Genomic DNA, 16,341 nt, shown 5'->3' with positions numbered 1-16,341 from the left:
AACTTATTCGAACTTGTTTTATAATGACAGTGACATAGCATTAAGGGGTAAAGTAAAGTATTTTTCTAATTTATAATATTGGAACGTTTTTGCCTTGAATATAATTTTATTGCCTTTATTTTAAATATTATTTGGGGAGTTCTTTCCCCAGATTTGAATGTAAGTCAATATTGTCAGTTATTATCTCCAAGAGCATTTGTTACCATTTTTCAAAAGCCTGGCCACGATATATGTGCAAAAGTGCAAAAGAACTCTATAGAAATCAGACCAATTTTAATGCCATATTGTTGTTTCCTCTGAGGATAAAATTCCTGTAATTATACACAGAAAGTGTGTTTTGAATAATTTAGCATTCCGTACATGTGTTGATTTTATGTGGTACAGCAGATTTAGAGAAATACATTATCTGAATTATATTTACTTCATAATGTTGTCTCTACATATGGCTTTGTGTTCCTGTCATACTCACTTGGCTATCATTGTATTGGATAATGAAATCTTCGGGCCTCCCCACATACATCCTCAATAACACCGAAGTTGAAATCTGCAGCGAAACATTAGCGCGTACACACGTACTTACATATACAACACGTGTATAGACACACACGTACAGGTTTGCTTTAGCATAGCTACCACGGACTCCAGTATTTTCTCTTATGTGGTGCTTATGCTGTCCCATTTGCTTCTACCGCTGGTTTGATGGCGGAATACTTGCGCCCCCTTCCCTCTCGTCCCTTCTACCTTATGTTGGTTTTTTTAAAATTTGCTTTGTCTAAAGAGCTTCAGCGGAAAGCTCTCCGGCCGGCCTGCTGCATTAAAATTCCTGCCGGCCCAGACTCTAGCTGAGAACACTTCTCCCCAGAGACTCCACTTTCGCTATTACTGTCAAGTACCCTTGACTCTTTATTTTTGCCCTTTTATCTATTACAACTAATTCGAGTTCTTTTGCCCTTTTCAGTTTAAGACGTGGCTTTCTGTAAAGCCTCCCCCCTGCCACCGAGATCTCCGGGTGCAGAGCCTTTAGAAATTGAGGGGTTTACTGTCAAAATGAAAATTTCACTTCAAATTATCTTGGCTGATGCACGTTTTCCAGGCCGGGGGCTCCTGTCTCAGCCTTTTGACAGCCAGATCAGCAGCGAGGTTCAGTGATCTCGATAATATCATCCAAGAGAGCGAAAGTCAATACAATGACAGGGAATATGACTGGATACAATCCAATTACAGCTGCTTTCAGAGAGGGGAAGGGTTTGATCTACTCCCCACACCCAGATTCCTTTATTCAATTGCTGCACTACCCGGTCTCACTCTAAAGTTTGCGGGCTGGTGTGTTTTATATTTTAACTAGTTGCTGTCTCGAGATTTCTTTACAAACCCCATGGGGCTAGCGCTCTGTTTCATTTCTGGTGTTTGTTTTAATTTTGGGGGGACGAAGTATGGGAAAGGATGCAGGGTTTTTGTCATGTTCCTACTTCAATCCCATTATGAGCGTTTAACTCTTGCCCCACCAGTTGATAGGGCTCCTCTGGATTATAAACTGGTATTTTAAGAAGATTAATTTTCTTATTTCTGTCAGGTTTGGTTTATCATTTCTTTATTTTCCCCGGCTTGCAGAACAGAAAGTTTGTTTCGACTCCGGGATTGAAAGGGAAATGTTTAAAACGTTTGTTATTTAACTGGTAAATTGGCAGCGAGACCTCCTGAATCACACGGAGAACGAGCTCTTTCTCTTGGCTGCACTCTATTTAATGTCAAAACGGTAAAGCATCTGTCCTGAAGTGCTGAAATATTCATGGAGAATCAACGATTCTTCATACTATCAGAGGAGCTTGAAGCTAAAACGGTTCTTTAAAATATCAAATTTTCCATGTGAATCAATTGCTTCGCACTCATAAAAAGAGATTCCCCTGCCACAGCGGCAAACCCTGGGTCCCGGGGTGATTTTCCCCAGCCTAGTCTCCAAGATCCACCTCCCCCCTTCTCTGTTCTCAGGTTTATGCGGCGGACACTGTCTACCCTCATATTAGTGGGCAGCTGGAGTCTACTTTTTTCTCTCCTCCTTCTGTCCCCCCCACTTTATTTCAGCAAATCTAGAGCACAACTACACTTCTCTCTCCTCTCACATTTTCTTTCTTTTTCTTTCTTTCTTTCTAATATTGTTTTAAAGGATAAATATTTAACTCCTGTTATTGTTTTTCTTTCCCCCCTCCTTTCCTGGATGACAACTGTCAAACTCAACAAATGCAATGATGGATGGCCCTGTGTTTCTCTAGCAGAGAAGGGCTCTTGAGACTGGACATCCATATTCCAGTGTAACACACAGTATTCATTAACACGGCGTTCTTTAACAGAGTACAACCTGGTAAATGTAGTGTTGTACTTAAAAACATAACAATAACTACCTGTTCAAAGGAGAAATCTTAGACCGCTATTTGCTCAAGGATCTCCGAGTTTAGAACATTCTGGATTCCTTTATACACACAGAAAGAGAAAAAAATAAGGCCCAATGAAAAAGTATAAATATTTCTGATTTAAATAAATTTGTTTGTAGTTATGCTAATGATTTATTGACATTTCATGAACTTTTTCTAATATTAATGCAATCATCTTGACATGTCTTTAAATTACTGGAACATCCATGAACACACATTCTAAAACTGGAACATATTTATTTTGTAATGCAAAACGCCACCACTAATTTTTACTTCTGAAACAGACAATTTATTGGAGTGAACATACTTTTTTAATATATTTGTCAAGGTAAATTTGTGCAATAGTGTAAACTTGGTATAAGTGCCGTTTGTGAATTATATGTAACAATGAAATCAGAAGGAAAAAATCTGAGAAGTCTTTATAACTAATATTGGCATGCCTTAAATTAAATATCAGAATTTAAATTTCTCGTTTGTAAACTTTTGGATGTAAACTTTTAAGTACGCCTACACTATAGTACGTGCTTTTAGACATGGAGTTAAATTATTTTCACGACATTGATCCCTTAAAGTCGCAGCCAACAGAAATTCTTCAAAACAGCAATGAATAAAGTCTGCCCGTTTAACTAAGCAAACTGAACTTAAATCCTTATCTTTGTCATTTAAAAAAAATTATATTTAAATTTAAATTCTTCCAAATCTCTTTTCAGTGTATCCCACTCTTCAGGTGTTAGAAAGTTCTTTGCCACTTGGGGTGTTGTTAAGAACAAAACATTTTGCTTCCTGATTTGGGAAATGCAAGAAATTCTTTATTTGAGTCCTGGTGGGACAAGTTTGACAGTTGGCCTTTTAGCACGTTAGTACTGTTCCCAATTGAGCGTCCTAAAGATCCCGTTTCCAGAATGGCCCCTTTGGTAGTAGCCCAGGAAACTGTTGTGTTGCTCAAAGCTTGATTCAAAGTACTGTGTCTGAATATGGGGTCATGAAACACCCCATCCACCCAGTTCCTGAGATTGGTGACTGGGGAATCCTGATGTCTGTCAATGACACTAACAGGAGCAGAAACTGCAACGGAGGAGGAGACTCCTTGGCGTTTCAGCATGCAGGAAGGATACTCAGTTTGGTTTAGAGAAGTGGCAGTGTGAGCCAGGGACCAAATCCTGGGCTTTGTCTCCAATATTTGTTGCCCTTGCTGGAAACACATTTTCGACTCACAGCTTCTCTGCCTTACATTGATTAAGTCTTGCTCACATTCGTCCACCACATTCTTGAGACAGTTTTTAGCCCTCTCCAGGTCTTCTTCAATGGTGGCCGCCGGGATGGGCGTCTTTAGAGAAGGCTCCTTGCAATGATCAGTAGCACATGTGTCGGCTGCCCTTATCTGGCTGCTCTCCAGGTGCTGGAAGGGCTGTTTCATTTCGCATTCTGAACTCTCCGACTCAATGGGGTCAAAGTCATCCAAATCACTCAGGTCCAGCTCTTTTTCTTCTTTGCTGGTGGCCTCTGCAGGAATGGGAAAACAGTAAAGCATACGGAATAAATAGCAACACAGTGTTTCTTTAAAGTAATACCATCTCTAAAGATCCGGAGTACTATTTAAAAGGGCGTTTCTAATAAAGAATACAACTGCAATTCTGTATATATGTTTCTAGGCTATGTGCAATTCATAAGCATATCCTATCCGCTTATGCAACAACACTCATGATAAAAACAGTCAAAAGGGAAACTGAAAACTGATCTGGCTACTCTAGAATTTTGCTGGTTAATTGTAAATGTATATTTAATAAGATACCATCGTTTTTCTCGTTCTTCATATTGTCTTCCTGTGACTCTTCCTCCTCTTCCTCTTCGTAGGATCTCTTCTCATCGGAACACTTGTTCCTTGGAGGCCAGGTCATCTTGTTCTCCTTCTTGAGCCTCCTCCGGGCATTGGCAAACCAGGTGGAGACCTGGGTGAGGGTCATCTTGGTGATGATGGCCAGCATGATCTTCTCGCCCTTGGTGGGGTAGGGGTTCTTCCTGTGCTCCTGCAGCCATGCCTTCAGTGTACTGGTGGTTTCACGAGTAGCGTTTTTTCTTCGGGTGCCTCCGTCCATGGTGCCATATCTGTAGTTTACAAGACATATATGACACCATATGTAGATCATGTCAAAGATACAGCGAGGTGGTCTTTGAGCACCTGATCCAAAGCCCACTGAAGCCAAAGGAAAGATACATGGAATTTGGACCAGGTCCTAGGAGAGAGCATTAGCTGGACCTTCTTCTAGCACTAATCACAGTCAGAGGAATACTGTATCAAAACCTGAGGGGTCGTAAAAGGCTTTTAGTAATGATTTACCCCAACAATTCAGTGGTAAGAAAGAAGCAATGATAACGTACCATTTTAAAATAAGAAATACTGTGCATAAGAAATATTTAATTCAATTGTACAATAACCTTTGAAGAATAAATAGAAAAGAAAATGTCTATTTTTATTCAAGTAAATGGCAAAGTCCATTTTAACAACTTGTGTGACAGAAACATCTTAGAAACGCATAGACCCGCACACAAAAGTTCTGCTTTTCAGCTGTTTGATAAATCCTGCTCAGATAAAATACATTTAAGTGACCTCAGGGTGTAACTGTTAACAGAAATATATTTCCTCTTTATTCCTTTTATTAGTAATCTCTCCTACCCTTTTGTTCCTGAAATTGTAAAAACGTGACGCAGAAGACACTGGACTGCACCTGAATATTTAATGCACATCATTCAGGAAAGGTCATCGGCACCCAGTGGGCTTAAAAGGTTGAGATGGTTTAAGTGGTTTTGTGCTGTTTTAAAACTAATAAACATACCGAAGATAAAAGGACTGTTCAAATTTAACACAATATAGGAAAAGCTAATTAATAAAAAAAATGGCTAGTGGAAAGTATAGCTCCTTGAAAAGTAAAGGACCACGTGCTGGGTTGGGAGAACAATTTGTTTAAACATAAACATATACTTAGAAAAAGTTTCTATAAAATATTATGAGAGAACCAAGATAAATTGATATGATCATTTCAAGTACTCCCAAGGTATTTAGGCCTCATTATTTGAGTTTTTCAAAGCTACTCCCATTTGTTAAAACATTCAGTTTACTATAGTAGAATAATGAAATTAATTGAATTACATGTCGAAAAGGGGGACGTAGGGTACTTGATACATAGTTTGCTAAAGTCAGGGGTCAGGCACAGGGTTACTGATGTAGCCCCAGAACACTGCTCAGTGCTGACAAACACAAATTTGTGGATATTTAGCCTGTCCCCCTCTCCACCGCCCCTCCCCCCATGATTAATTTAGAGATTGAATGTTAACATTCAGAAGAAAGCTTTGGTTTTTACTACACTGTTTGAGCAGCCTGCCCAGTAGGTCCCTCTTCAGTCTCCAGGTAATATACAAATGTAAGGTTTGTCAAAGGAGAAATGTAGGCTTCCATTTTGTCTAATTATTTATTTGCCTGTCTTACCTTGATTAATAATTCATTGTTAAACGGACACAGTGTTTCACTGTTTAAAATGTCTCCTGCTTAGAAAAATCACTCGTCTTTACGTCTGTTTAATTGTTTGTTTCTTACCTGTCATATTGATACTGACTGAGTGTGTGATCGTACGGATAGTAGGCAGCCGCCTGGGTAATGCCCGCATGCGCAGATCCACTCCCATCTTTCGCGTCGAAACTGTTCTGTAACACAAAATCGAGTGTGTCCTTTCACTAGTTCCCACCCCCAGTCCCGCCGCCCCGTCTCTCGCCTTATAAGTGGTTAAGGGAAGTGAATTGGCTTGTTACATTTATGGTAAAATGTAAAACAAATGTTACAATGTTGCTATGGAATATATTGTTTTCCACAGCAGTGTTTGGGTCCAAAACAATTGCCTCGTATTTGATTACAATAATGAGCCGGTGTCCTTTCTTATTAACAACCGAAATAACTAGCGAAAGCTTAATTCACAGTTCCCTTCTCTACAGAACCGAGAACACATTACATGTATTAACATTATAAAACAATGACCTAGAAAGTGACAACAAGCGTTTAAACTTTTAATGACATCTTAGCTATTCACAACTATCTCCTTTAATTAATCAGAAATACAACGTGCAAAGGAAATGAAAGATGAATGGCAACTTTACTGCTGTGGTCTTACAGTAAGATATGTTTTGGCTGTAGCAAAGGTCTGGAATTTCAGCAGCCAGTGAAATCAATACACACATTAACCCATGCTATAATGATGCCAAAGAAAAAGCTCATTCCAAGGTATATCGATTGTTCTGCTCCTCTGTATATGCAACTTTGAACTACCAACCTAGCTATATCGTTCATTCCAGTGTCGTTCATCAGTTTCACAGAACTGTCTTTTAACTGTAGTATCATGTAACTGTTAAACATACTTATAATTAGAGAGAGCGCTAAAAAGGCAGAGCTATGCGTCGATAGTCAGAAAATAGGCTCACGTAAACAACTACATGTATTTAGGTATTTAGTAGAACTACTTAAAGTGGTCTCTGTCCTGAAAACATGACTGACTTAATATAGCAATCTAAACATAACAGCACGTGAATTTTAGTCTGAGTGAACAGTTCCAATTCAGAAGAGAGGGGAGAACACAGATTTCCTCTAGGGAGGACTCTAACACGCAAGCCAAGAAGCGAGAAGATATGTTTTCATTTATCTTTTGAGCTGGGATTTGTTTTACTAATGAGTGACAAGAAGATTCTAGGATTGCTTACCAAAGAATAGAAGGCAGAAGCTTCAGTACCATAGGTAACGTAGTTTCCATAGCCCTGGGTACTTGTGTAAGGATTTCCATAGACTCCTAAGGCAGCTGCAGAATTGAGCTCATGTCTGGCTGTGGCTAACAGCCTGCTTTCGTACACAGGACAATAGACTGGGGTCTGAGCCGAGGCTGCAGCGCCTGAATCTGTCAGAGTCCTGCCACTAGACTCACAGCAAGTTGTCAGGGAATTGGTGGTCATCAGGAACTAAGGGAAAGGAGGAAAACTTTTTAAAACCTGCAGATAAGTTTTGACATTTGTTTCCTTTAAAGGCAGGGGAAATTAAGGTTTCGGGAAATGTACAGATTAGATATTTTATCAGTTAAAAAAGGAAGACACAACTCTCAAGTGTTTGATGAAAATCTCTACAAGGGGGCGGCTACGTCAGGTTTTCAGGCTGCTTATACTAAATGCTTTTAAAAGTAACTTTTATAATGGGTTGTACAAAGTGTTGACATCATTTGTCTTCACTTGCAGCACAATGCTCCCCATCTGCGTTTTTAAACCTTTTTTTCTAAATCACTCATGCATATTTATTTTGACTGCAGATTTGTAACAGCCCTACATACATCTATTATTAAACTGCGGGTTTCAAATATCCCATTATGTTTCTACAATAGATCTTTCAGTAACTTCCCTTTTCAGTGTGTAAATAGTAAACCTAATCCGGAAGATAAAATATTATTCTTGGAGGGTTTCCATCCCCCTTCTCCTTTCGTCTCGCCTCCCCCGCCCCCCAGAACACCCTAAATACTGTATGCTCCTTTCATTTTACAAATATGCACACAAACTTAAATATCTTATAAACAGACTGAGTGCGTAACCAATTCCACGCTTTCACGTACTGTAAAGGAACACTGCAGCTTTTAGCACTGAACGGTAGAAATCAATAATGACTGAAATTCAATCAATTAACGTTTGCGGACAATAGAGTCTTACCTGGGGTGCAGAAGAGTAAGAGTATCCAAACTGAGGATATGACATGGTACAGAGGCTCCCAGTTATCTAGAAACAAGGAGAGACGTCTGATCTGCACGCTATTGCAGCCTTGCTCTGCTCTATTGTACCAATTGATTGGTAACCACAGGTTCCTAGATGCTTATAGGACGAAGCAGAATACCATATTTAATTTACCTACATGAATCTTAAACTTTTTAAACTAAAAAGATGTATAATCAATGTAGCATTTTTTCTACAGCTACAAACTAGAAGTAATTTCTACATGTGGCCTCAGAGATTGACAAACGTGGCGACAGAAATAAATGTTTTGCATACACGAAAAAAAGAACATAAAAGAAAAGTAGTTCAAACAGTTCAACTCAGATACACGTTTTATAAACAGCAGAGACTCTGACGTTACATTAAGCCTACTCAATTTGACCCGTTTGCAAGTTTAACATTCATTTGGGTAGGTTTGAGTTTGTGTTAAGAATATACAAAGCAGAGTTTGGAGAGCACCCAAACATCAGATACTTGAGTTTATAGTATTTGAATATGGTTTTGTAGGACGACTGTGAATGGTTTTGATCTCAAGAATCAATATTACACCAACTAAGATTCCCCCCCCCTTAGTCACTGAAGGATGGCAAACCCTTTTAATTAGAAATTAATTAATGAGCAGCTGCTTCTTCCCACCCCACCACAATAATTAGTCTCAATTACAAAGGAGACATATGAAGAGACACACGAGTGAGTCTTCATTTAAGATTTAATCAACAGTTAAAATTAGCAGTAACACTGACAATAAACCACATGGCATGCAGTTTTGGTTTTTTTTTTGTTTTTTTTTTTTGCGTTCTTTAGTCCAGATGCGCGATTAAATTTAAAACCACAATAAATATACGTTCCGGGCAATGACTAAAGACCTGGGTGTTCACATTGAAAAGAATTTGATCACGGTGTCAATATTTGTAATTGTGTTAGAAAAGTCAACTTTTACCTTCTGTAGGGTCCGATCCTGCTTTGCTTATGCATTGAAGTGAGTGGGACAGTAAGGTGCCGCGAGAACACAGGGTCGGAATGGGACAATGATACTTTATGTGGTTGCATGGCGAATTTATCAAAGAACCGTTTGTCTTTATGGGTTACAAAATATTTAAAATGTAGAGTTAGCAGCTTTTTACCCGATATTCTGGGAAAACTCACACTCATAGCACTCTTGATATCACCTCAACTCTGCCTTTTGAGATGAGTTATTAAAATAGCTTTCTTCGGTGTTTTAGACTCTGTTTGAAGCGTAGCATTCCCCCTTTAGAGGCGGGTGACCTAGATGATATAATTTAAACATTATTGTTTGTGTGAGCATGGCAGGTCAAACAATTATACAAATCAAGGGCCTAATCCTATCCCCACGGAAGCCAATGGTAAAACTCCCATTGATTTCAATGGTATCAGGATCGGTCCCTTCATTGTTTTCAAGCGCTTTTAGACTGTATTTCGTTAATCTCAATAGCTCTCCCACTATGGGTCTGGAGCAGAAAGAGTCCGTTTATACATGAGAAGTGTTTTAAATCGCTCTGTGGAGCCAAATCCCGCGGTTTCACGCCCGAGATTATACTCCCATTTGATTTAGTTGGCGTGTTGCTTGAGTGGGGATGAAAGGCCCAATTCCACTTGCGGCTAACCATCCCCAACTCCCGCTGATTTCGATAGGGACTGGGGGACCTTCAGCACCTGGCTCCGGGTACCGGGACTGCAGGAGCTGGTCTGAACCCAAGGGCAAAAGGCAGAACCATTTTACCCGCTCTGTGCAGCGCTGCAGTTTCTAATAATCCTTTTTGTGAAACTTTGTTGTTGAAAGCCCATTGCAGAAGCGAGTTGTTTACTTTTGACATACTCCTGTCATGGTAAATAAACAGGGGGAAGTAATCTCCTTTCAGAATACCGAATTCCCATGATCTGTACAAACTCCTCGATTTACCCAGGCTACCAGTTCTGTCCTTTCTGTGGGGTATAACGGCATCGCAAAGCAGCTAATGTGGCATTGGGAGTCACCATAGGCGAAGTGATCTCTGCTGTGGCGGTAGTAATTGTCAATAATGTATAGGGAGTAAACTGCTAAAACTAAGGCTCCAAAGAACAACAAACTGCCAGAGTAATGTGGCAGCAAGTTAGCCAGGCATCCGTGAGCCTTTTGGAGGAACTAGAGAACAGCTCGTTGCGCTTGAGCCGTGGCTGAAGGTGTAGTGGCGTGCTGCTCCATGGTGTGCAGACTTGCTCGGAGAGATTCCTGGGTTCAGACATGTGAATAGCCCCAGGGTCACACTCTAATTAATGATGATGTTCTCTTCTTCTCCCCAGCTGGAAGACTGCCTCCCAGAAACGAATCTGCCCACTCTGACAGCTCGATTGAGGGTGATTGATGACTATCTGGAGACCACAGTACACATAATACAATATCTGCTGCGTAATTGCTTTAATTTACAGATGAAAATACTAGTTCTAGGATTGGGTTAGACTATAACAAGCGGTGTCCTACGGCATCTTAAATAGTTCCCAAATAACAAATAGATACAGGACATGCAAATTATTCAGACAGTTTAGTGTCTGTAGCCGGGAGAAATGCGTAAAGAACAGGAGTCAAATGACATTAATAATTGTTTTTGAATTCCGCATTGATTTCTTGGGAGAGTGTGTTTATTCCTTTCTCACCTGCAATGCTAATATCACCTTCTTTCTGTGAATAATAATGAACTAGCCATTGGGGCTTATGCTACAATGAAACTCTTACTTATTCTTTCCAGTTACTCAGCGTTTCCAGAACACAATGCTACTTCTAGTTATTTATTATTACAGATAATATAACGTATAACCTTCTGGAGGATTTTATGAAAAAAATAATTGAGAAAATCTACGAATGTATAAACATGATCTTCCTTAAGAGATTTGCACTGGCTTTTGCTTACATAAACACTGGAACATTATGCACTGGTGCTGGGGAGGAAAACAGCTGCACTTATCTCAAGAGTGGCTCAGTGCAAAGCACTGTAATTAGCTGATAGAGCTGGAGAACTGTTTGGAGAAGCTGTAGCACAATCTTACAGTTTTTCAAACTGCATGTCTTGTCTTTTTCTTTTGATACTACTGCAGACGTCAACCCAGCAGTGACACCCATAACACAGCAGGATTGATATTTAGATGAGTCGATTAATCTTTACAATACAAGACCAGATTCAATATTTATATTCCTTGTCTATTTATACGTCTACAATGTCTTTCACTACCCTGTATCAGGCAAATCCACTGATATCCGGTTTTCTGCTCTGAAGGTTCTCTTATTAATCACTATAATAATTTGTCATTTTTTCTAGTCTGCCTGTTATATTACTTTACCCTAACTCCGCATTATATCAGTACCAATCGGTACTCCCAAGAAAACTGTCTTTACATTTTTTAAATAATTTACATAATAAAACGGGCATTACCTTGACACAAAGTGTTGCTCTTTTGTCACTTACAGTCTACAAATAATGGTTCTTTGTAGATGAGAAACTCAACGAAGTTATATTTCAACATGAATTTCTAGTGCCAGAGCACAACCATGCAATAAGTCCAGCAATGATTTAAAATCTTTGTGGTTCTTGCACATGAACAACACGACATTGTTCAAATCCAAGTAAAGACGATTAATGCTGTGGGCTATATCCTCAAGCATTTGGAAAATGCAAGCATTTGGTATGTAATAAAAAATATATTCTTGCCAAGCCCCTTTCTTGTACAAAAGAGTGAACAGCACTTGAGCAAAATAACCAACCGGAGCTATTTGCTAAGTTAAAGAAAGTAAAACCGTCTAAATCAGCATGAAGTGCTGCAGAGTTTCCCAATGTAAGAAGTGCAAACACAAACCTAGCTTTGAGAGCCAAAGCGTAACGAAGTATGTCTTAAGGGTTACTACAAACTGGTTGATTTTTCTTCTTCTCAAAGAAACTGGAGCCAATGTTCAGACAAGTTTTATTATGAAAACATGAAACAAGAAGGAAACATCGTGATACTTGAACAGGCCACAACAGGTAAAACAGGGAAGCTCTTCTAAGGCTAAGGCTTTGATGGACGTCTTCAGGGACGCGATCTAGTTGCGGTTATATAGCTACAGCTTCACTGGATATATGCCCAGTTCCTTCTGCTTTGGAGGTGTCATTGCCTCGCCATGAAATATTTCTGGGCGACGGTACATACTTATGGGCTAAAGAGATGTTAGTAAGATCTTTCGGTCGCCTTTGCTTTGTTTTCAAGTTAATGATTTAAACAGACTTGACTCACTGTCTGACAAAGGTTGTGAAGCACCTCTACGTGTTGCCCATTTGGGATCTGACATGGAACTGAGGGCAGCCTGCAACATTTCCGAGTGAATTAGCTCCCATCAAGTCAGTATTGACATTAAATACATAGATCTTGAAAAAAGTGTCTGTGAAGTGTAATTACATACACTGCAATCTACATCAAGGGACAGTGAGTTTTTCATATCTCTTGTGCACACATATCTATAAGCCCTCACTATGATCTGTGATTTCTAGAGTTATGATGATGACATACACAATGATTGCCTAAAAGGGCATCTCTGATATTAATTAATTTACCCAGGTTACAACTACATGTAAAATCAGTTGCTTAAACGTATCCACTTGGAACAGTTTTATTTATAGTCTTTTATAGTCTCTATAGTAAATCCTCTTGACAATCTAGATTAATGCAAGAAGGATCACATTCTCACACTAGTCTTTGTATTTATTAACTTTTAACACTTAAGAACTTGAGCCAAGATACACACACGCACGTTTTCAGCATCCAGGAGCAGCTGAAACAGAACATAGGCACTCGCTGAACGGTTAGGTGGACCCTATTGTGCAATAACATTTCTATGCTCTGTAGATTGCGCAGACTACAGCCACTATTTCATTAGCAAAGCGAAGATCACACAAGATTTTTCTTTTCATTTTCCAAAGTGCCGCAGGTTCCTAAGCATTCAAACGCTCCCTCCTTTCCCTCTTCGAGCTGTTGGCAATGAACAGCTTTACAATACTTCAATGTGCAGATAAAACTTTCTTACTGCAAGATCAAATTCAATTCCTTTCAAAGTTTGACATATAATCCAGTACCTTACCTTAACATACGCTAAAATCCACATCCCTTACCAAGAAATAACATGCATGCTAGATTATATTTGTACTCTGTCCTAGGTAAAGACTGCACAAAGCCAAATGATTTATCACAGGTAGTTTCTCTTCTCCCTAGCAGTTAGTTTTCAGCTGGCTTGCTGGTGAAGCAGGCTCTGAGGGGAAAAAGAAGAAGAAGAAGAAAAAGCCCTATCATCAAAACAAGCAGAAGGTTTCTTTACCTGAGATCACGCCAGGCTTCGACTAAAATCTTCTAGCGAGAGCTTTTCCATGGCAGGAGATCTCGTCTCTTGTCTGCAGTGACTCACTTTGCAGAGAGCTATAGAGAACTAATGTAGACATTTCTCAGTGTATAATACCTGACTGGAGTGGAATAGTGCTTTCAGTCCCTAGGCGCCACAATCACTTCACTAACCCCCTGTACTAGAGTGACGTTCAAGTGAATAGCTTCACTGATCACACTCTTTCCTACTGATTAACACTTTCCAACACGACCAGACCCTCAAGTTTCAACTTTTCCTTTGAAAAAGGATTCCTTGATTCCTCCGGTTATAAAAGCTGTTCATGGCGAGGGGGACACCATCATTAATAGCAGGTTAGTAAAATTAGTGCTGCCACGCCAAATGTTGTCCTTGATTCAAACAATAATTGCATTGATTCTGAAAGGACACGAATGTCCTCCTTTTAACCTAATGATCTGCAGGTTGTACACGCTGTAAGGCAACCATCTACCAGAGATTTGATTAACTGCGCACACATCCAAACTATAGTTTATCTGTACAAGTAAAGATTGCAAGACGCTAAACTTACAGACATCTCTCTTTTTTGTCTCCCTCTCTTTTGATGAGAGGTCTTAAAGGCAATCGTTACCTGTGCAAGTAGGGAATGTGTACCTGGACCGCTTCAGCTACTGGCCTTAATTTTTTCCATAATTGCTTGGGCAGTATTGTGGATCTCAGGTACTATGAACTGCAGCAGCAATTCCCCAGCTACACATGGACTGTGAAAACCACCTTCCTTCACCTCCTCTGTCCAGTTTGGATCCATACAAGAAAGACAATGGTCACATTCAGAACGTTTCAGTTCGGTAGTATCCTGCAATGCCTTTCATCAGTTGAAGATCCTTGGCAGTCTTTTATTAGGAGCCCGATCCTGTCCCCTTTGAAACCAATGGCAAAACTCCCATTGATTTCAAGGGGAGCAGAATCGTAGCAGTGGGACCAAAGCTACGGAGGTTCCAGCACCAGCAGATTGAGAAGGGAATGCTATGTGCTCATCTAGTGGTTTCCTATTCTTGTTTGTCCTAAAGTCTCCAGCGATGGGCAACAGCAGACGGGGATTCTAAGGAGAAATCCATCGGGGTGACCCATTAAAGTCGAGGTTTCTCGACTGTGAACTTGCTACACACAAGTAGGGCCGGGGTACTGCCAGTGGTCACCCGGTATCATGATGTTAAAGTAACATGCAGGCTAATGACTTTTTACGGCAGGCTGGGGTGATCAACTATGCCGCACCAGAAATCTTTCAGGTTCCTGCCTATTGCTGCAGGGCAATCCCAAGGAAACTTAGCTGATATATATTGCAACTCTGCTGTGGCATACTGTATCTTAAGTTTTACCTCAGATCCACACTTTCTTTCCTTGGTTGTTCAACAGTGTAAGAACAACTCAAGATTCTCAGAAAGGTGTTTGTCTGGGGGGATCAATATAATTTGCGTTTAAAAGTATAAGCTATAGCAGATGTCTCAATAGGACAGAAGAGGAGAAAAGGGCTTTAGCCTTAAGAAATAATACCCGCGTGTATCATACCAAATTATCTGAGAATGGGAGGGGTGGGGATGAGAGTCTGAGAAAGGGGAGGGAAAGCCCATTTTAATCTAATATCTTCATATAAGTAATTACAAAATGTGAACACTAACGTTAATATGCAATTCTGCATATCAACTTGTTTTTGCCAGAACTATTTCATGGCAGTGTCATTTACATGTACTTATGCTTACAAAGTTCAACACATATTGCACATTGTAGTGAAATGGCATTTTAAGTTTGATGAAAATTATAATAGAAAGGGTCTTTTCGGATTATCTTTGGGAAAGCAGCTTCAAAGGCAAATAAAACACCAAAATAAAGGAAATAAAGAAAAAAAAACACATTTTCCTTATCTGCACATAATGGACAGCTGTAAACACTGCCAATCACGTAGTGATCTTTTGCATTTTAAAACAAAGTAACAAAATCACAGCAACATAGTTCCTGATTTGCCCTCCCACTGTTAACTTAATTTCAGAGAACATAATGTAAATATCTGATTTCAGAAAACTTTACAGAATTACCAGGGGGATTTCTAGCATTCCTATCATTAACCTGAAGAATTTTAATTTAACACATAAAACACCTTGTGTTTTAATTTAACACATAAAACACCTAAATCCAAAGGAACTTTCCCATTCACGTTCCCATTGAGTGGAAAGTGAGCAATACCTTTCTCATGTTCAAATGAATTGTTTGGCTCCGTTCTAGTTCCATGAGATGACATAGCTACTTATGCTAGTGGAGCACAAACCCTTCCTTTGGCTGCAGCCTTTGATAATTTCCCTGTGGTAGGAGGGGTGCCTCCTTTTAATTTGACAATGGAGGAGAGGTGGTTGTGTGGAATGAAGGTTTTATTCTGTTTGATAAAGCCATTGCCCAGAGCCTATATTTGTGCTAAGGAGCCTCTCCATTTCATTCTCTACTTTCCCATTTCACTCTTCTGCCTTGTAAAAGTTTATCTTTTAATCTGTAGCGGCTACCTCTCCAAATAGCTCTCAACGAAAAGCAATCTGTTTCAATATTTTATAAAGATGATTTGGTGGAATATTCACTTATGTAATCCCTAAGTGAGAAAATGTTCTTCAAAATAATATGGCTCTCCCCCACCCTCCCCTCCATCCAGGCAGATCCTCATCCTTTTGGACTGGACTGAGATGGACTTCATATTGTTGTCTGGATTCATACACATAAAAGACAAGG

The 16,341-nt window shown here is 39.6% G+C and overlaps 1 protein-coding gene across 4 annotated transcripts; it reads right to left on the bottom strand.

Annotated features, from left to right (window-relative positions):
* Positions 1-2,731: 2,731 nt before the first annotated feature.
* Positions 2,732-13,671, bottom strand: IRX4 (iroquois homeobox 4). 4 transcript variants are annotated; one of them, XM_039521648.1, is made up of 6 exons: positions 13,552-13,671; positions 8,157-8,315; positions 7,173-7,424; positions 6,022-6,128; positions 4,222-4,535; positions 2,732-3,932 (listed from the first exon to the last, which is right to left on the bottom strand). In XM_039521648.1, the coding sequence occupies exons 2-6, from the start codon at positions 8,199-8,201 to the stop codon at positions 3,190-3,192; spliced, it is 1,461 nt and encodes a 486-aa protein (XP_039377582.1). In that variant the 5' UTR covers positions 8,202-8,315; positions 13,552-13,671; the 3' UTR covers positions 2,732-3,189. The 4 variants fall into 4 exon arrangements, with proteins under 4 accessions (XP_039377582.1, XP_039377585.1, XP_039377583.1 ...); XM_039521651.1 differs by having other exon boundaries at positions 8,157-8,222; positions 13,552-13,580; XM_039521649.1 differs by lacking the exon at positions 13,552-13,671 and adding an exon at positions 9,157-9,980.
* Positions 13,672-16,341: the final 2,670 nt, after the last annotated feature.

The sequence above is a fragment of the Mauremys reevesii genome, linkage group 2 (assembly GCF_016161935.1).
Source record: "Mauremys reevesii isolate NIE-2019 linkage group 2, ASM1616193v1, whole genome shotgun sequence".
Lineage (NCBI taxonomy): Eukaryota > Metazoa > Chordata > Testudines > Geoemydidae > Mauremys > Mauremys reevesii.
Note: the sequence above shows the minus strand (reverse complement) of the source record. Positions and strands in the feature narration are given on the sequence as shown.

Coding starts and splice junctions, on each gene's coding strand:
- IRX4 (XM_039521648.1), bottom strand. CDS start 8,201: ATGTCATATCCTCAGTTTGGATACTCTTACTCTTCTGCACCCCAG. Junction 6,129..7,172: donor CTTCTGCCTTCTATTCTTTG/GTAAGCAATCCT, acceptor TTTGTGTTACAG/AACAGTTTCGACGCGAAAGA. Junction 4,536..6,021: donor AGTCAGTATCAATATGACAG/GTAAGAAACAAA, acceptor TGTAAACTACAG/ATATGGCACCATGGACGGAG.